The 14,734-nt window shown below is 47.5% G+C and overlaps 1 protein-coding gene across 6 annotated transcripts in view; it reads right to left on the bottom strand.

Moving 5' to 3' along the window:
- The window catches only part of FHAD1 (forkhead associated phosphopeptide binding domain 1), a 140,226-nt gene that overhangs the window by 88,651 nt on the left and 36,841 nt on the right, over positions 1–14,734 (bottom strand). For all 6 annotated transcript variants that reach the window (XM_067017010.1, XM_067017008.1, XM_067017009.1 and 3 more), the window contains exons 4-5: positions 11,281–11,551; positions 996–1,105 (exon numbers count right to left, since the gene is read on the bottom strand). In XM_067017010.1, the coding sequence (XP_066873111.1) occupies positions 996–1,105; positions 11,281–11,551 (381 nt within the window). The remainder of the gene's footprint in view (positions 1–995; positions 1,106–11,280; positions 11,552–14,734) is intronic.

The following is a 14,734-nucleotide window of genomic DNA, read 5'->3' on the forward strand; positions in this document are numbered from 1 at the left end:
CCGGCTGACTGAGGCCGCATGAGTGAGGCCAGGGGACGCAAGCAAAGGAACCTTCCAGGTCAACCCATAGATGCTGGGGAATAATGAGTTGCTCTTTTAAGCCACTAAGTTTTGGGGTGGCTTGTTCCACAGCGATAAATACAGAATCTGAGCGTGGCTTCTCGCCTTTCTGCAACAGTTTTCAGAGTCTGGTCCCAGGACGCCTGAGTTGGAACACCCTGCCTCCTGAAGTTTTGGATTTCCGTGTCCGACAAGAACGCCAGGTAGCTTTGCTCCTCACAAAGTCCGAGAATTGCTGCGGGAGCAGGCCCCGGCCCCTAAGGAAAGCGGGATATTATAGACTGCTTCTTTTGGAGTAACTTTCAGGTCGTGTCTAAGCGGGGAGAAATTGACCAGGGCCCTTCCCGGGATGGCTTAAATCCACCCGTTCTGCTCGCATCCCTGCTTTAAACCTCTCTGGTTCTTTAACGAGTCTCTCTGCCCAGGCCTCCTTGACTTCAGTGCTCGCTTCCTCCTGCTAGGAATGTGTTTTTGCATCACTGTTCCATCACTCAAGGTTGACCCAGTGATTACTGTGTGGGAGTTAGAAGTACCCGCTGAGAAGTTCACCAGACCTAGGTTTGAATCCTAACAGGGCTCCTTGCACTGGGCAACCTTGAACACATTACTTAACCTCTCTGAGCTTCAGTTTCCTCTGCAAAGTGAGCGTGATCAAATCTATTTCGAAGATGGTGAAGATTAACGAGCTAATAAATGTCAAGTGCACAGGACATGGCCCAGCACACAGTAGGTGCTCAGTACCTCGTAGTCGTAGATGTTATTTGGGATAAAATGAGCAGTGGCCAAACCTGGCTGAATGTCTTGGGAGGAAGAGGTGGTTTCTTGGAAGTAGGAAAAAGGGGTACGTCCTCGAGACACAGAGAACACGAGGCGGTGGCAATCTCTCCATGGTCCGTCTTGCTGCGGTAGCTCTGTGCTTCCCCGAGACCCCTTACCTTATCATGCTGGGCCAGGTCCTGGTCCACAAACATTTCTCTGGAGGACCCTGCGCCAGGAATTTCCTCGGCCACTGAGTGTTCCGGAAGTTCCGCGGCATTGGTCCACACTAACACACAAGGTCGACAGAGAATGCAGAGGAGACTGTGAGTTTCCCCAAAGTCTTACAGAATATTTTCAGATTAACCTTCACATTCATGAGACTTAGGCAGTGAAAGCATTACAGGAGTACTGGAAAGGGTAAGAGCTGCCTCATTTCTCTTCCCCAGCGTTAACTGCACCGATGCACTGTGATGTGTCTCTTCCCAGACTTTTTTCTATGCCGCATGAGAGCTGATGACCTTGGGTAAGTCATTTACTCTCTCTAAGCCTTAGTTTCCACATATATAATTTAGGATCACGATAGTCTCTGCTATAAAGGGCTATCTGGAGATTAAACAGAATAAAGATATAGAGCAGGGGTTGGCAAACTATGGCCCTGTGGCCAAATCTGGCCTTCTGCCTACTTTTGTAAATAAAGTTTTATTGCAACACAGCCACAGTGATTCATTTACATATTATTTATGGCTGCTTCCCAGCTACAAAGGCAGAGCTGAGTAGTTGCAGCAGGGACCATGTGACCCACAAATCCTAAAGCATTTACTATCTGGCTCTTTACAGGAAAAGTTTGCTGACCCCTCATGTAGAGCATTTAGCACTAAACGTTAGCTATATATATATTTTTTTCTTTATTTTTTTGTGGTACGCGGGCCTCTCACTGTTGTGGCCTCTCCCGTTGTGGAGCACAGGCTCCGGACACACAGGCTCAGCGGCCATGGCTGACGGGCCCAGCCGCTCCGCGGCATGTGGGATCTTCCCGGACCGGGGCACGAACCCGTGTCCCCTGCATCGGCAGGTGGACTCTCAACCACTGCGCCACCAGGGAAGCCCTAGCTATATATTTGTTAATTGCAGTCATACCTTTTCAAAAAACAAAAATGGATTTACATGACAGAGATTCTTCCCCAGCTTACTTTTCAGCTAACAATATCAAAAACATCTTCCCATGTCAGTATTTGTAGCTGTACTGGGTTCTTTTCAATGGTAGCATCGTGGTCCACTGTACAAGTGTGCCAAGCGTATTTAACTAGGATCCACTTGATAGACATTTAAGCTTTCCTAGTTTTTTTCTTATTAACCCCAATATCACAGGGGCTGTTTATATGACTTTCGGAGGGTATGGCATTATGTTTGGGGGCCCCACTCTGTATCACATCAGACATCTCGCAATTCACTCACATCAACACTGAGTACATTTCTTTTTTTATTGGTGTAGAAACTTTTGTAAAGATTTCTATAATTCTGCTTGTGAGATCACTTGGGCCCAAGCAGCATATTCTAAATTTCCAAGTGACTATGGTTTCTGGACAGTCACTGCACATTCTTATGTTTTTGTGAAGTGAGAAACGGGACAAATTGTTTTCAAAGGTGATGAAACTTTCATGAGTATTAACATTAATGATGAATGAAGCACGCACCGTCATGTTTGTGGACGTTCATTCAATCATTTATTCATTTTGCTTCTGCATTTTTTATTTATGCGTTTTAAAGTCAAAGATTCCTGCCCCCCCGTCTTAAACCTGTTTGTGGACCCCAGAACCTCTAGTGGACATAGCTGATGGCCTGTGGTGCCCGGAGAATGCACAGCCTTGCGTGTTGAATGAGCAGCCCTGGCCATAGTGTTTCCCGGGGCGCGAGGAACAGACGGGCCTGGAACTTCAGCAGCTGCCCATTTTCTCTCCCTCCTCCTCCCCAACTAGGTCCATGATTAGAAAACTTTTATTTGAAGCTCACTGCCCCCATCTGACCCTCTTGGATCCCGAGCAGCTAAGTCCTAACTGACTACAGCAGCAGTGCCTGATAGAGAAATAATGAGAGCTACAGAATGCAATTTTCAATTTTCTAGTAGTCAAGTTAAAAAGGTAAACAGAGGAGATGGATTTTTTAATGATAAATTTTATTTAACCCAATACATTAAAAAATATCATTTCAATATGTAATCGACAAAAAATATGGAGATATTTTATATTCCTTTTCTTCGAGGTATGGAGCCTTTGAAATCTGGGGTTTATGTTACGCTGATGGCACATCTCAATTTGGAAACTGAACTTTCAGGAGGAAGACTTCACTTGTTTTCAGATTCCACAAAAACTTAGACTCGAAAAAGTCAATTAGCCAACTCAACATGTTCCAGACAGACTTCGGCCCTTTCAATAACTGCATCAAATATCAGTTTTTAAATTTAAATGAATTAAAAGTAACCGTTTGGTTCCTCAGTCGCACAGGTCACATTTCAGATGCTCAGGAGCCACTGGGGCTGGTGCTGCCATAGCAGGAAGCACAGAACCAGAACATTTTCCCCCTGTTCCCCTCCTTCCTGACCCAACACCTCCTTGCCTGCCAACGTCTATAACTGGGTTAGGAAAAAAAAGGAATAGAGAAAAGAGATTAAAAAAAAATCCTCTTCTGGTGCAGGCTTGACTGTAACGTGCAGCCTAATTCTGGGGCGGGGGGGGGGGTGTCCCTGTGGCGCATCAAGGATTGTCACAGGCCTGTGGCTTAGTTTCTAAATATTCAGCATAGTCTGTTTGATGCTATACGTGTGCCGGTCAATTAATTTTCAGGCTGGGGCAGTCAGTTGCCAGAATCTGCGGTCCCCAGGCCTGGTGTGGCTGGGCACTATTACATCAGACAGGCTACTGTCCAGAGGCAGCTGTGACTCCTAAAGTTTTCCTGGTTAGCAAACTGAAGGCCAGAAATGGGTTCTTATTGGTAAAAGGGTGGCCTCTTACCTGGTATGCTGAATGCTAGAAATCGGCTCCCAGTGGAGGAAGGTACTGCCTGGCCTGTGTCCCCAGGGAGGGCCCCGGGGTCTGACCCTAACTGGGCCCCTGTCCAGTCTCAGCTTAGAGCTCTGGCGTCTGATGCCATCTCTAGGGGTGACTCCGGCTGCCTCTGCGACCCTGTCATGGCTGTCTTGAGGGACCCTTCCCTGCAAGGTGATGGCTGGAGGGGGGACTTCATCAAGCCTACAGAATAGGCTGATCGATGGGGTCCCTTTACTGGGGAAGGTGTGTTTACTGAAAGTCTTTGTGGGGCTAGAATTTGCTCTGAGACTTGCTTTCGTTATACCCAGGCAGGGAGGTGCTGGAGCAGTTACCCCTCACCCGCCCCAAACTTCTTTACCGGCTACTGTTATTTATCAAAAAGAACCTAAGGGCCACGTATGACCAAATCGGCTTAACTCTAGCTGCTGGATCCTTCGGATGTCCCAGTGGGGAGAAGCCCCAGAGAGGGTCGGGAGGGCTGGGGAGGTGGGATGGCGGATACGGGGACACAGGCACTTTAAGAATTTTGGGGCCTGAGCTGTTGGCCTAACGGCAGAGGAGTTACTTTAATATTTTAACAACCCCCAGCTGTCCCGGTGCTCTCCAATAATCACCAGTCTAGAGCAGGGCCAGTACGTGTGCACCTTAACTGTGTCTTTAAGACACTGCTACACATTGTAAGTTGTAAATAAAAGTTAAATAACAATCATGGTTAGGTAATAACTTTTTAAAAAAAACCCACATTTGTTTATTTATTTATTTTTGGCTGTGTTGGGTCTTCGTTTCTGTGCGAGGGCTTTCTCTAGTTGTGGCGAGCGGGGACCACTCTTCATCGCGGTGCGCGGGCCTCTCACTATCGCGGCCTCTCTTATTGCGGAGCACAGGCTCCAGACGCGCAGGCTCAGTAGTTGTGGCTCACGGGCCTAGTTGCTCCGCGGCATGTGGGATCTTCCAAGACCAGGGCTCGAACCCGTGTCCCCTGCGTTAGCAGGTAGATTCTCAACTACTGAGCCACCAGGGAAGCCCAACTTAATTTTTAAATTTTAATATTTACTGAATGTTCGCTATGCACCAGGAGCTGTGCTTAGCACTTACAGGCAGGATCTGATTTCGTCTTCATAACAACCCAGTGAGATAGGCATTATTATTCCCATCTCCATTTTATAGGTGAGTGATATGAGGCACAGAGATGTCAAGTCACCTGCTCAAGGACACACAGCTGGTAAGTGGTAGAGTCAAGGGATGAACCTAGGTTTGTTGGATTCAGAGCCTATGCTTTTAACCACTATGCAGTAAATGTATTGAAGTGGGAAGATGTTTATGATATATTATTGAATTTAAAAAATCAGGTAGGGAATTCCTTGGCAGTCCAGTGGTTAGGATTCTGTGCTTCCGCTGCAGGGAGCACAGGTTCCATCCCTGGCTGGGGAACAAAGATCCCACAAGCTGAGTGGCACAGCCAAAAAAAAAAAAAAAAAAAAGGAGGTTACCTATGTTAGGTTCATATTATCCCATTACTGGGAAAATATATATATATATATATGAATCAAGATGCTATTTTAATAAATCACTCCACATATTTTCTCAGTAATTCTTCCCCATCTCCCATGAGCTCTTGCTGTTAAGATTTGGCCTCGGAGAAGATGTTTTATTGCCTAGTGGAAAAGGAAGGATGAGTATTAGCTAGAACGGGGTGATTTTGCCCCCAGGCAAAATGACGTTTTGATTTTTGGCAATGTCTGGAGACATTTTTGAGTACCACAGTTAGGGGGTGGTGGTGGTGGTGTTGCTACTGGTATCTCTAGTGGGTAGGAGTCAGGGATGCTGCTAAACATTCTACAGTGGACAGGACACATCCCACAACAAGGAGTTATCTGGCCCCACATGTCACTGTGCCAGGATTGAGAAACCCTGACCTGACCTGCAATAAATAAGTCCTTGGCTTTGGGTTTTCAAGTAGGATTTTTCAAGTCTAAAGCAAGGTGACAGTCTAACAGTAAAATCAATTTAATTTGAAGAGCCCAGCTTTGCTAAGAGAGGAAAGAGCTTCCTCGGAACCCTCAAAAATAGGTGTTTTCTGTCAAGAGTCAGCAGGGAGGACTGGAGCACCGAGTTTTCTCCAAAGCGTGGAGTCGAGAGGCCCAGGCAGGAAGGAACTCCCCATCACACAGGAAGATGAAAGTCCTTTTCTGAGGATGGGGAGAGAGTCAGGGGAATGAGGGCAAAAGTTTGGGAATATGAGACCTGCCTGGGAGGCTGAGGAGATAGAGCCCAGGTCGATGTGCGGGCCCCTAAGCCATATGACTCATCCTTCATTTCTCCAGGGGGAAATGCAAGTCCTTTAGAGAAGCCCCAAGTTCAACATGGCACTGGAGAAACCGGTGATTACAGTGGAAAAATTTTAGTGGTGGAGTGAAAAAAAGAAAAGAAAAGAAACAGCCCATGTGCCATGTGTCCAAAGGATGCATTGAAAAAAAAACCAACAACAACCCTGTATATATGTTCATACAACAGAACATGATCCTTACAACAAAATGAATGAATCTCAGAAATACTATGCTGAGTGAAAAAAGCCTTCCACAGAGGAACATGTACTACATGGTTCTGTGTACTTGAGATTCTAGACCAGGAATGTCTAATCCATGGTGGGAAAAGAATTCAGAAGAGTGGTTGCCTCTGGGGCCTGGGGCTGAGAATTGACTGGAGAGGGTCATGAGGAAACTTTCTGGGGTGATGGTAATGTTCTGTATCTTGATAGGAATTCGGGTTACATAGGTGTACACGACCATCAAAACTCGATGAGCACACCCAAGATCTATGCCTTTCATGGTGTGGTAGCCAGTCTCCAAGATGGCCCCACTGATTCTTGTCTCCAGGTATCCAGACCCTTGCATCATCCTCTCCAATACTGGATGGACTTCCTATTAGTTAGCTTGGGCTGCCATAACAAAACACCACACAAGGTCTTGACAAAAGAAATTCATTTTGTCACAGTTCTGGAGGCTGGAAGTCCAAGATCAAGGTGTGGGCAGGGTTAGGCCTCTTTCCTTGGCTTGCAGACGGCCGCCTTCCTGCTGTGTCCTCACATGGCCTTTTCTCTGTGCACGTGCATCCCTGGCATCTCTCTCTCTCTTCTTACAAGGACACCAGTCCTTGGATTAGGGCCCACTCAATCATCTCATTTTAACTTACTCATCTATTTAAATACACTATCTCCAAATATAGTCACATTCTGCGATATTGGGATTGAAGCCTCAGCATATGAATTTTGGGGGAATGCAATTCAGTCCATAACGAAGCTTATCTGTGTAACCAAGGATATTGCAGAAATGACAGAATTTGATTCCTGAGGTTAGATCATAAAAGACATTGCAGCTTCTGCCTCACTCTCCAGGACCACCTTGTCTGGAGGAGCTGGCAGCCATGTCATGAGGATACTCAAGCAACTTATGGAGACCTCCACTTAGTGAAGAACTGAGGCCTCTTACCAAAAGCCATGTGAGTGAACCATCCTAGAGATGGGTCCTCCAGCTCCAGGCCAGCCTCCAGATGACCACAGCCCCAGCCAACACCATTACTGCAACCTCATGAAAACTCCCGAGCAAGAATCACCCAGCTAAGCCATTCCCAAACTCCTGATTCAGAGAAACTATGAGATAATAAATGTTTACTGTTGTTTTAGGCCATTACATCCTGCAGTAATTTGTTATGCAGCAACAAGTAGCAAATGCAGGTTTTGGCACCAGGAGTGGTGCAAAATTTAACAAAAACCCTAAAATGTGGAGTGGTTTGGGATGGAACAATGTTCAGAAGCTGGAGGGCTTTTGCCAAGAGTCTTTGAGAAAAGCCTGAATGGTCTTAGTAGAAGCCTGATGGCCTTTGAGGAGGCAGCGAGGGAAAGTTTCCAGGAATGTGAGGAAAATGTTACTGGGGTTAAGGGATCCTTGTTAGGTGGTGGCAGAAGGTTTCATAACACGTTGCCTGTGGTCATGAGGAAGGTAGAAAATGTTCGTGCTGAGGCTGAGTGGTCAAGCTAAAGAGAGTCCCAGACAGAGTCTTGGAAGGTGTTGCCTGGTTACTGCTTGCTACTTATAGTGAAATGTGACGGGGAGAGACAGTTAAAGGAAGGGCTGTTAAATGAGGGCAATGCTCTGGGCTTGAAAATTCCCTGCCTCTCCTGGTGGCAAATGAAATGCAAGAAACAGGTTCTGGGCAAAGGTCAAGTCAAGGGCGCTCTCAAGAAAACAGTCTAGAGAAGAAGCTGAGGGTGCAGCTGTAAAATCCTTTGTTAAGAATACAGATCCAGGGCGGTGTCCAAGAGAACCCTTCGGTCAAAGAACTGGGCTTCTAAGAAGCTTCTGTCCTTTGTCAGTCTTTGCAGAAACCACGGTGGACGGGCTTGTGTCAAAAAATCTGTGGGCGTGGGTTTTGCCTAATAGGATGAACGCCAATAAGAAGCACTGCCAACTCAAACTGACAGAGACCCATAAAAGTAAAAGAAGCATCTGGACCCCCAAGCTTCTACAGGCAGGAAGCAGGCTATAAAACTATGCAGCCGCATACATGTGATACCTTTCATAGGAAAGGTAGGATGACCCAGAAGGCGGAACTCAGGGACCAGGAGGCAGAGCCAAGAGCCCTGGAAAGTCATCTCTGGGCAAGAGTTGGACTGAAGCCCAACCAAGGAACTGCCAATATTTTCCCAGCTGGATTTCAGAACTGCTTTGGGCCAGTGACTCCTGTGTGTTTCCTGATTTTCTTCTTTTGGAACAAGAGGAGTGTATGTAGCAGTTATGCTACGTCTGTCCCACCAATATATGCTGGGTGTGTGAGGGACAGACACTTTGTTCATAGGTCTTCAGATTTCTGGAAGTAGTACTTGATGAGCTGAACTTAAGGAACTATACCCACGAGCCCCATCTGTACCTGGACTTGATTTAGATGAGATTCTGGAATTTGAGCGGATGCTGTTAACGGGGTGAGATTTTGGGGGGCCTCGGGAGAGAGGAGGAGGAGCGCGAATCGTTGAGGACCCGAGGGCAGGCTGTGGTAGCCAGCCTCCAAGATGACTGCTGATAATCCCCGCCTCCTGGGCTTCAGGCCCGTGTGTAGTCTTCTCCCACACTGGAGGGTGATGCCCTGGTAACCGGCAGGATACTGCAGCAGTGACAGAGCATGACTTCTGAGGCTTAGTCACAAGAGATGTTGCAATTTCCACCTTGCTCTCCAGGATCACTTGCTCAGGAGGAGCGGCTGCCGTGTCATGAGAACACTCGAGCCACTCTCTGGGGAGGCCCATGTGGTGAGGAACCGGGGCCTCCTGCTGACAGCTATGTGAGCACGCCGTCTTGGAAGTGGATCCTCCGGCCCACGTCAAGCCTTCAGATGACGGCAGCCTTACGAGGGACCCTGAGCCACAGCCGTCCTGCTAAGCTGCTCCCAAATTCCTGACCCCCAGAGACCGCATAGATGATAACACGTGTTTGAGTTTTGCTTTAGGCTGCTAAGTTTGGGGAGAATCTGTTGTGCAGTCATGAAAACTAATACACATTGTGTGTTAATTTTACATGAAGGAGACAAAAAATGTTGAATTCTAGTTAATGGTATATGTGCTAAAACATGTAGGGGGGGGACTACAGATGTGTGCTATTTATTTTGAAATGCATCAAAAAATAAGATGGATTAATGCAGGACAAGAAGGATGGGTGGACAGAAACGTAATAAAGGGTACAGCAAAGTGTTAGTGGTAGAATTAGGAGGAGAGCTGTTCTCTGTAAAATTCCTTTTGCTTTGCTGTATGTTTGAAAGCTTTTTTTTTCCTGGGTATTTTCGTTGCGGAGCACAGGCTCCGGACGCGCAGGCTCAGCGGCCACGGCTCACGGGCCCAGTCGCTCCGCGGCATGTGGGATCCTCCCGGACCGGGGCACGAACCCGTGTCCCCCGCATCGGCAGGCGGACTCTCAACCACCGCGCCACCGGGGAAGCCCTGTTTGAAAGTTTTCACGTGAAAATGCTGGGCGGAAATGGCTGAGTAATGTCTTAACTTGGGCGGTAGGTACGTGAGCATTCCTTAGATGATGGTGAGAATGATGTAAACTGCAGAGATGCCTCTCATTTGCTCCTCAGTCTGTATACTTCAGAATAATAACTATCATTTGAATGGCTGAGGAGGAGACTAGGTGAGTGGTCCTGAGTGAGACCAAGGAAGGGTGTGGAGGCATCGAGAGACCTGGGGACTCAAGAGGGGTCTGGGGCTGGGACTCAGGAAACAGAGAATGGGACCCTCACACCAGTGGCCACAGAAGAAACCTAGGAATCGTGCCAGGGACTAAGTCGACCCAGCTACTCTGCCAGTAAGGCTGGCGAGGCCGAGAGGATGGTGACAGACAGGAAGTCTCCTCCCCAAATGCCACGAGGCCTTCTGGGGGGGAGGGGGGGAGAAGGAAACCCTGATGGCTGTGTGTCCCCAAAGTGACCAGGCTGTGAGTGACAGTCACTGAGATAACCGGCCTTACATGTGACTGAAAAGCGTTAGATTAGATTAGATTGAATATATCACCTCCGGAGAAGTAATTTTCTCCATAAGCCTCAGTCTCCTCTAACCTGTAAAATGGTAATAAAATATTTAAAAACCTCCTAAGGCAAGAGGGATTTCAGTTACCAATATGTCTGTACATCTGAGTTGAAGTATATAAATTTAGATTCTGATACACATTCATATATATTCGTATATACGTACACACACACACACACACACACACACACACTCACCACAGAGGTACTGACGTGTGCAGACGGGCAGAGCACAGTCTTGGAGTTTGTGCCAAAAAGTCAACAGGGAGAATTCCGGTGATAAGGGTGACAGCTTATCTTTTACCGTTTTCTCACTTTCTGCTTATCTCAATTTTTTTCGCAATTGATTATGTTCTACTTCAGAATCAGAGAACATAAGCAAAAGCCAGAGAAAGACAAATATCATACAATATCGCTTATGTGTGGAATCTAAAAAAGGGTACAAATGAACTTATCTACAAAACAGAGATAGAGTTACAGATGTAGAAAATAAACTTATGGTTACCGGGAATAAGAGGGGGGAGGGATAAACTGGAAGAGAGGGATTGACATACACACTACTATATATAAAGTAGAGAACTAATAAGGACCTACTGGATAGCACAGGGAACTCTCCTCAGTACTCTGTAATGGCCTATATGGGAAAAGAATCTAAAAAAAAGAGTGGATACATGTATATCTTTAACAGATTCAGTTTGCGGCATACCTGAAACTAACACAACACTGTAAATCAACTGTACCTCAATAAAAATTAAAAAAAAAAAAATGGGAAAGCAGAAACGGAGACCCACCCTCCTAGCCAGAAGCCCATCTCCTAAGCCGCCATGGAAGCACCCATGAGTACCTTGCTTGATGATAGGAACCCCGTGGGCGGCTCTGTCCAACACGAAGGAGGACATCTTCCCGCTGGCACTCACGGGCCGCTTGTGGGAGGCAGGTGGGACCATGCGGGGCCCGGGGAACTCCTGGGACCAGCTCCTCTGCACCGGCGCCGGCCAGATGCCCGGGTGGAAGGGCGTCTGTGGTGGTGAGGGTGACTGGTTCGGTTGCTGGGTGGCGTGAGGTGGCTGTGGCCTTGGCCAAGGTGCTGGGCCCCTCACCCATGGGAAGGAGACCTGCAGGGGCAGACAAGAGGGTCAGGGGAGGTTACGAGCAGCTGGGGTGGTCTTCACCCTTCTGTCCCGGCGACATAATTGCTGCCCTAGATTTCGGCGTATAAGCCACTTCTCCCAGGAAGCCCTCCCAGATTCTCCCCAAATTTGGGATGGTGGTCCCCACCATGGGTCACCTTGCACACTATCGCACCACCATTTATTGGGTGCAGCCTTCGTGCCAGGCACCCAGTCAAGAGATTCGCATGCATTACCTCATTTAATAGCCCTGATGCTCTGTGATGAGCCCGAGGCTGAACAAGACCTAGTGACTTTCCCAGGATCACAGATTTGGCAGTGAGTGTCTGAGCTGGTAGAATGCCACCTCTGAGCTCTGAGAGGGTGAGAGCATTTTGTCTACCTTGCTCACCACCGTATCCTCAGCTCCTAGAATAAACCCTTGGCACACACAGAGTAGGTCCTTAAATACTGGTTGAAAGAATGAATGAACACATCTCTGAGATTCAAGCCCAGCTCTCCAGGACACACACATCCACACTGTGTGTCTCTCTGGCACTCCTACTCCATCTGTTCCTGGAAGCCGAGAGCTCTGGGGTGGCAGGCACCCCAACTGGCTCGCACCCCAAATGGCTCATTAACCTGTGATCCTCAACACCTGCCACATCTGACTCTTGGCAGACGCTCCATAAATATCTATCGAGGGAACCTGTTTTCATCTGACCCAGCGGAAGATGTCTGTAGCTACTTTCAACAGACAGCTCATCAAAATCCATCTAAACCGGGAGGAGCAAATGCTGAGAGGTGCTGACACCTGGCTTTGTCTTGGTTAATGCTGTTGTGGCCGTCCCTCCCCGGTGCCTAGAGGTTAAACCGTGACATCGTGAATGCTACCATTTATTGTCATTACTCACCTATTTCTCACAATAGCCCTGCAGGGGAGGAGCTCTCCTTGTTCCTAGTTTACAAATGAGGCTTGGAGAGGTTAAGGAATCCACCAAGCTCAGGTGGTGGTGGAGAGGGTGGTGGGACTGGGCTCTGGAAAGCTCTTTCCCTCTCTGTCTCTCTCTCCCTTCTCTGCAACTCCCCCCCCCCCGCCCCCAGTCTCTTGGCAGAAAAAAACACACTTTTCAAGTAAGAAGCTAAGTTCAAAGGTTTGCCGCCTGTGGCGGATCACGTTTCTCTTTCTGCAGACTGGAGACACATAATGAGAAACAGGACAGAATGCTTCCGAAATAGGAGCACTGGCAGACAGAACTTCCTATAGCTCCAGCTGGATTGTAGTCAAGAGGAAGGTTCTCCACTCACTCAGGTTCCCACACCAGTCTTTTAGCTACGGTCTTTCCCAGCCAAGTCAAGAATCCGGTGAATTCTCCTGAAGACTTTTTTGGAGTCAAGGAGAACACTGTTCAGGAGAGTCAAACTCCAATTGCCTGGCGACAGCTGGCCCAGCATTTGTGAAGCCACTGGCCCCGTTGAAACCTGCTTCGGGAACGGACTTGGCAGTGGTCCAGAACTCTGTTGCCTTCTGTGAAGATTCGAATTTCTCTCCACTGTGGGCACCTCGGTCTCCACCTAAGCTTTCTTCCCTTCTCTCCTTTCAGAAGCTGAGGTGTCCTGCTCCTGCCTCGCACTAACTTCTCCATCCATCCTATCCCTTCCCGTCCTCTTCTCTGGGGCTGTCTGGCCTCAATCATTCCTATAACCTTTCCTCATCGATTTAATAAAGATTTGTCGAATGAAAGGGCTGAAGGCGGGAAGGGGGAAATTTGAATATGTTTTACCCCCGCCTGCTAGAAAACAAATCTAGAGACCACGGGTAGTGTGGAGGAATTCCCTTTTGTGCTGGGATGCTCAGGTAGAGGTGCCTCACTGCCCACGAACTGCCAGGGTGCTAAAGGGAGTGGTCATATCTCACGCCTCAAGTGGTCCACTGCTGTAGTGGACAGGCCACAACCCACCCGGCTCTTCTGGAAATTCCAGGAATCTCCCTCCCAATCTCTCGGCCCATTGCTGTGGGTGGGGCTAAGCCATCAGCCAATCACACTCCCTGGCCATATTGATTGGTTCAGCGGTTGGGCAAGTGATCCAATCAGAGCCAAGGAGACCCAAGAAGACTTGGCAGGACACCAGGATCTGGAGTGACCTGGTGGGACTTCAGAATGCAGCCAGCATGAGGGAGTGGAGCCCAGACATGGAGAGAGGGAAGCTGTTTATTTATTTTTCAAATTGTGGTAAATAACCTGCAACATAAAATTTATCATCTTAGCCATTTTATTTTTTTAATTTTTTTATCATCTTAGCCATTTTAAAGTATATAGTTCAGTGGTGTTAAGTATAGTCACATTACTGTGAGACGATCTCCAGAACTTTTTCATCTTGCAAAACGTAAACTCGATTTACCATTAGACAACAACTCCCCACTCCCTCCGCCACCAGCCCGTGGTGACCAACATTCTGTCTCTATGAATTTGACTACTCTAAGTACCAAGTACCTCAAATAAGTGAAGTCACATGGTACTTGTCTTTTTGTGACTGGCGTATTTCACTTAGCATAATGTCCTCAAGGTTCATCCATGTTGTAACATGTCAGAATTTCCTTCATTTTTAAGGCTAAATAATATTCCACCATACAGTTTAGAGTGTATTTTGTTTATCCATTAAGCGTCATGGGCACTTGGGTGGTTTCTACCTCTTGGCTATTGTAACTATGCTGCTGTGAACATGGTGAGGAAAATAAGGAAGCTGGTTTTGAGCCCTGGCTGGGGTGCTACCCTGAAGTGCTCCATCCCCGAGGCCGGCTAGAGCTGGTTCCTGTCGCTTGCAGCACACAGAGCCCAAACTATAGGGCCCCTAGGGGGAAGGAGCCAAAGATGTGTAAATGCAGCAGAGACTCCAAGCTCTTCGGGTTTAAAAATTAAAAAATAAAAGTTTTGGTGTTTTTTTTTTTTTTTTCTCTGAAGCGTGTTGGTTGAGGGTAGCTTTAGTTGGATGGTTAAAGTTGGTTTTCTCTAGTTTGCCGGCCTGCTCTATCACAGGGAAGGTCAAGGTTTTCTCAGAAATTGCTGCTGGTAACTACAACAAAACAGGCAGAGAGAAAAGCAAACATAAGAAAAAGACTCACATTAAAAGCCAGCTCTGGGCTGTACAGGAAGCATGGGGTCAAGGTCAGTTATCAACGAGTCTGTT

The sequence above is a fragment of the Kogia breviceps genome, chromosome 1 (genome assembly GCF_026419965.1).
Source record: "Kogia breviceps isolate mKogBre1 chromosome 1, mKogBre1 haplotype 1, whole genome shotgun sequence".
Lineage (NCBI taxonomy): Eukaryota > Metazoa > Chordata > Mammalia > Artiodactyla > Physeteridae > Kogia > Kogia breviceps.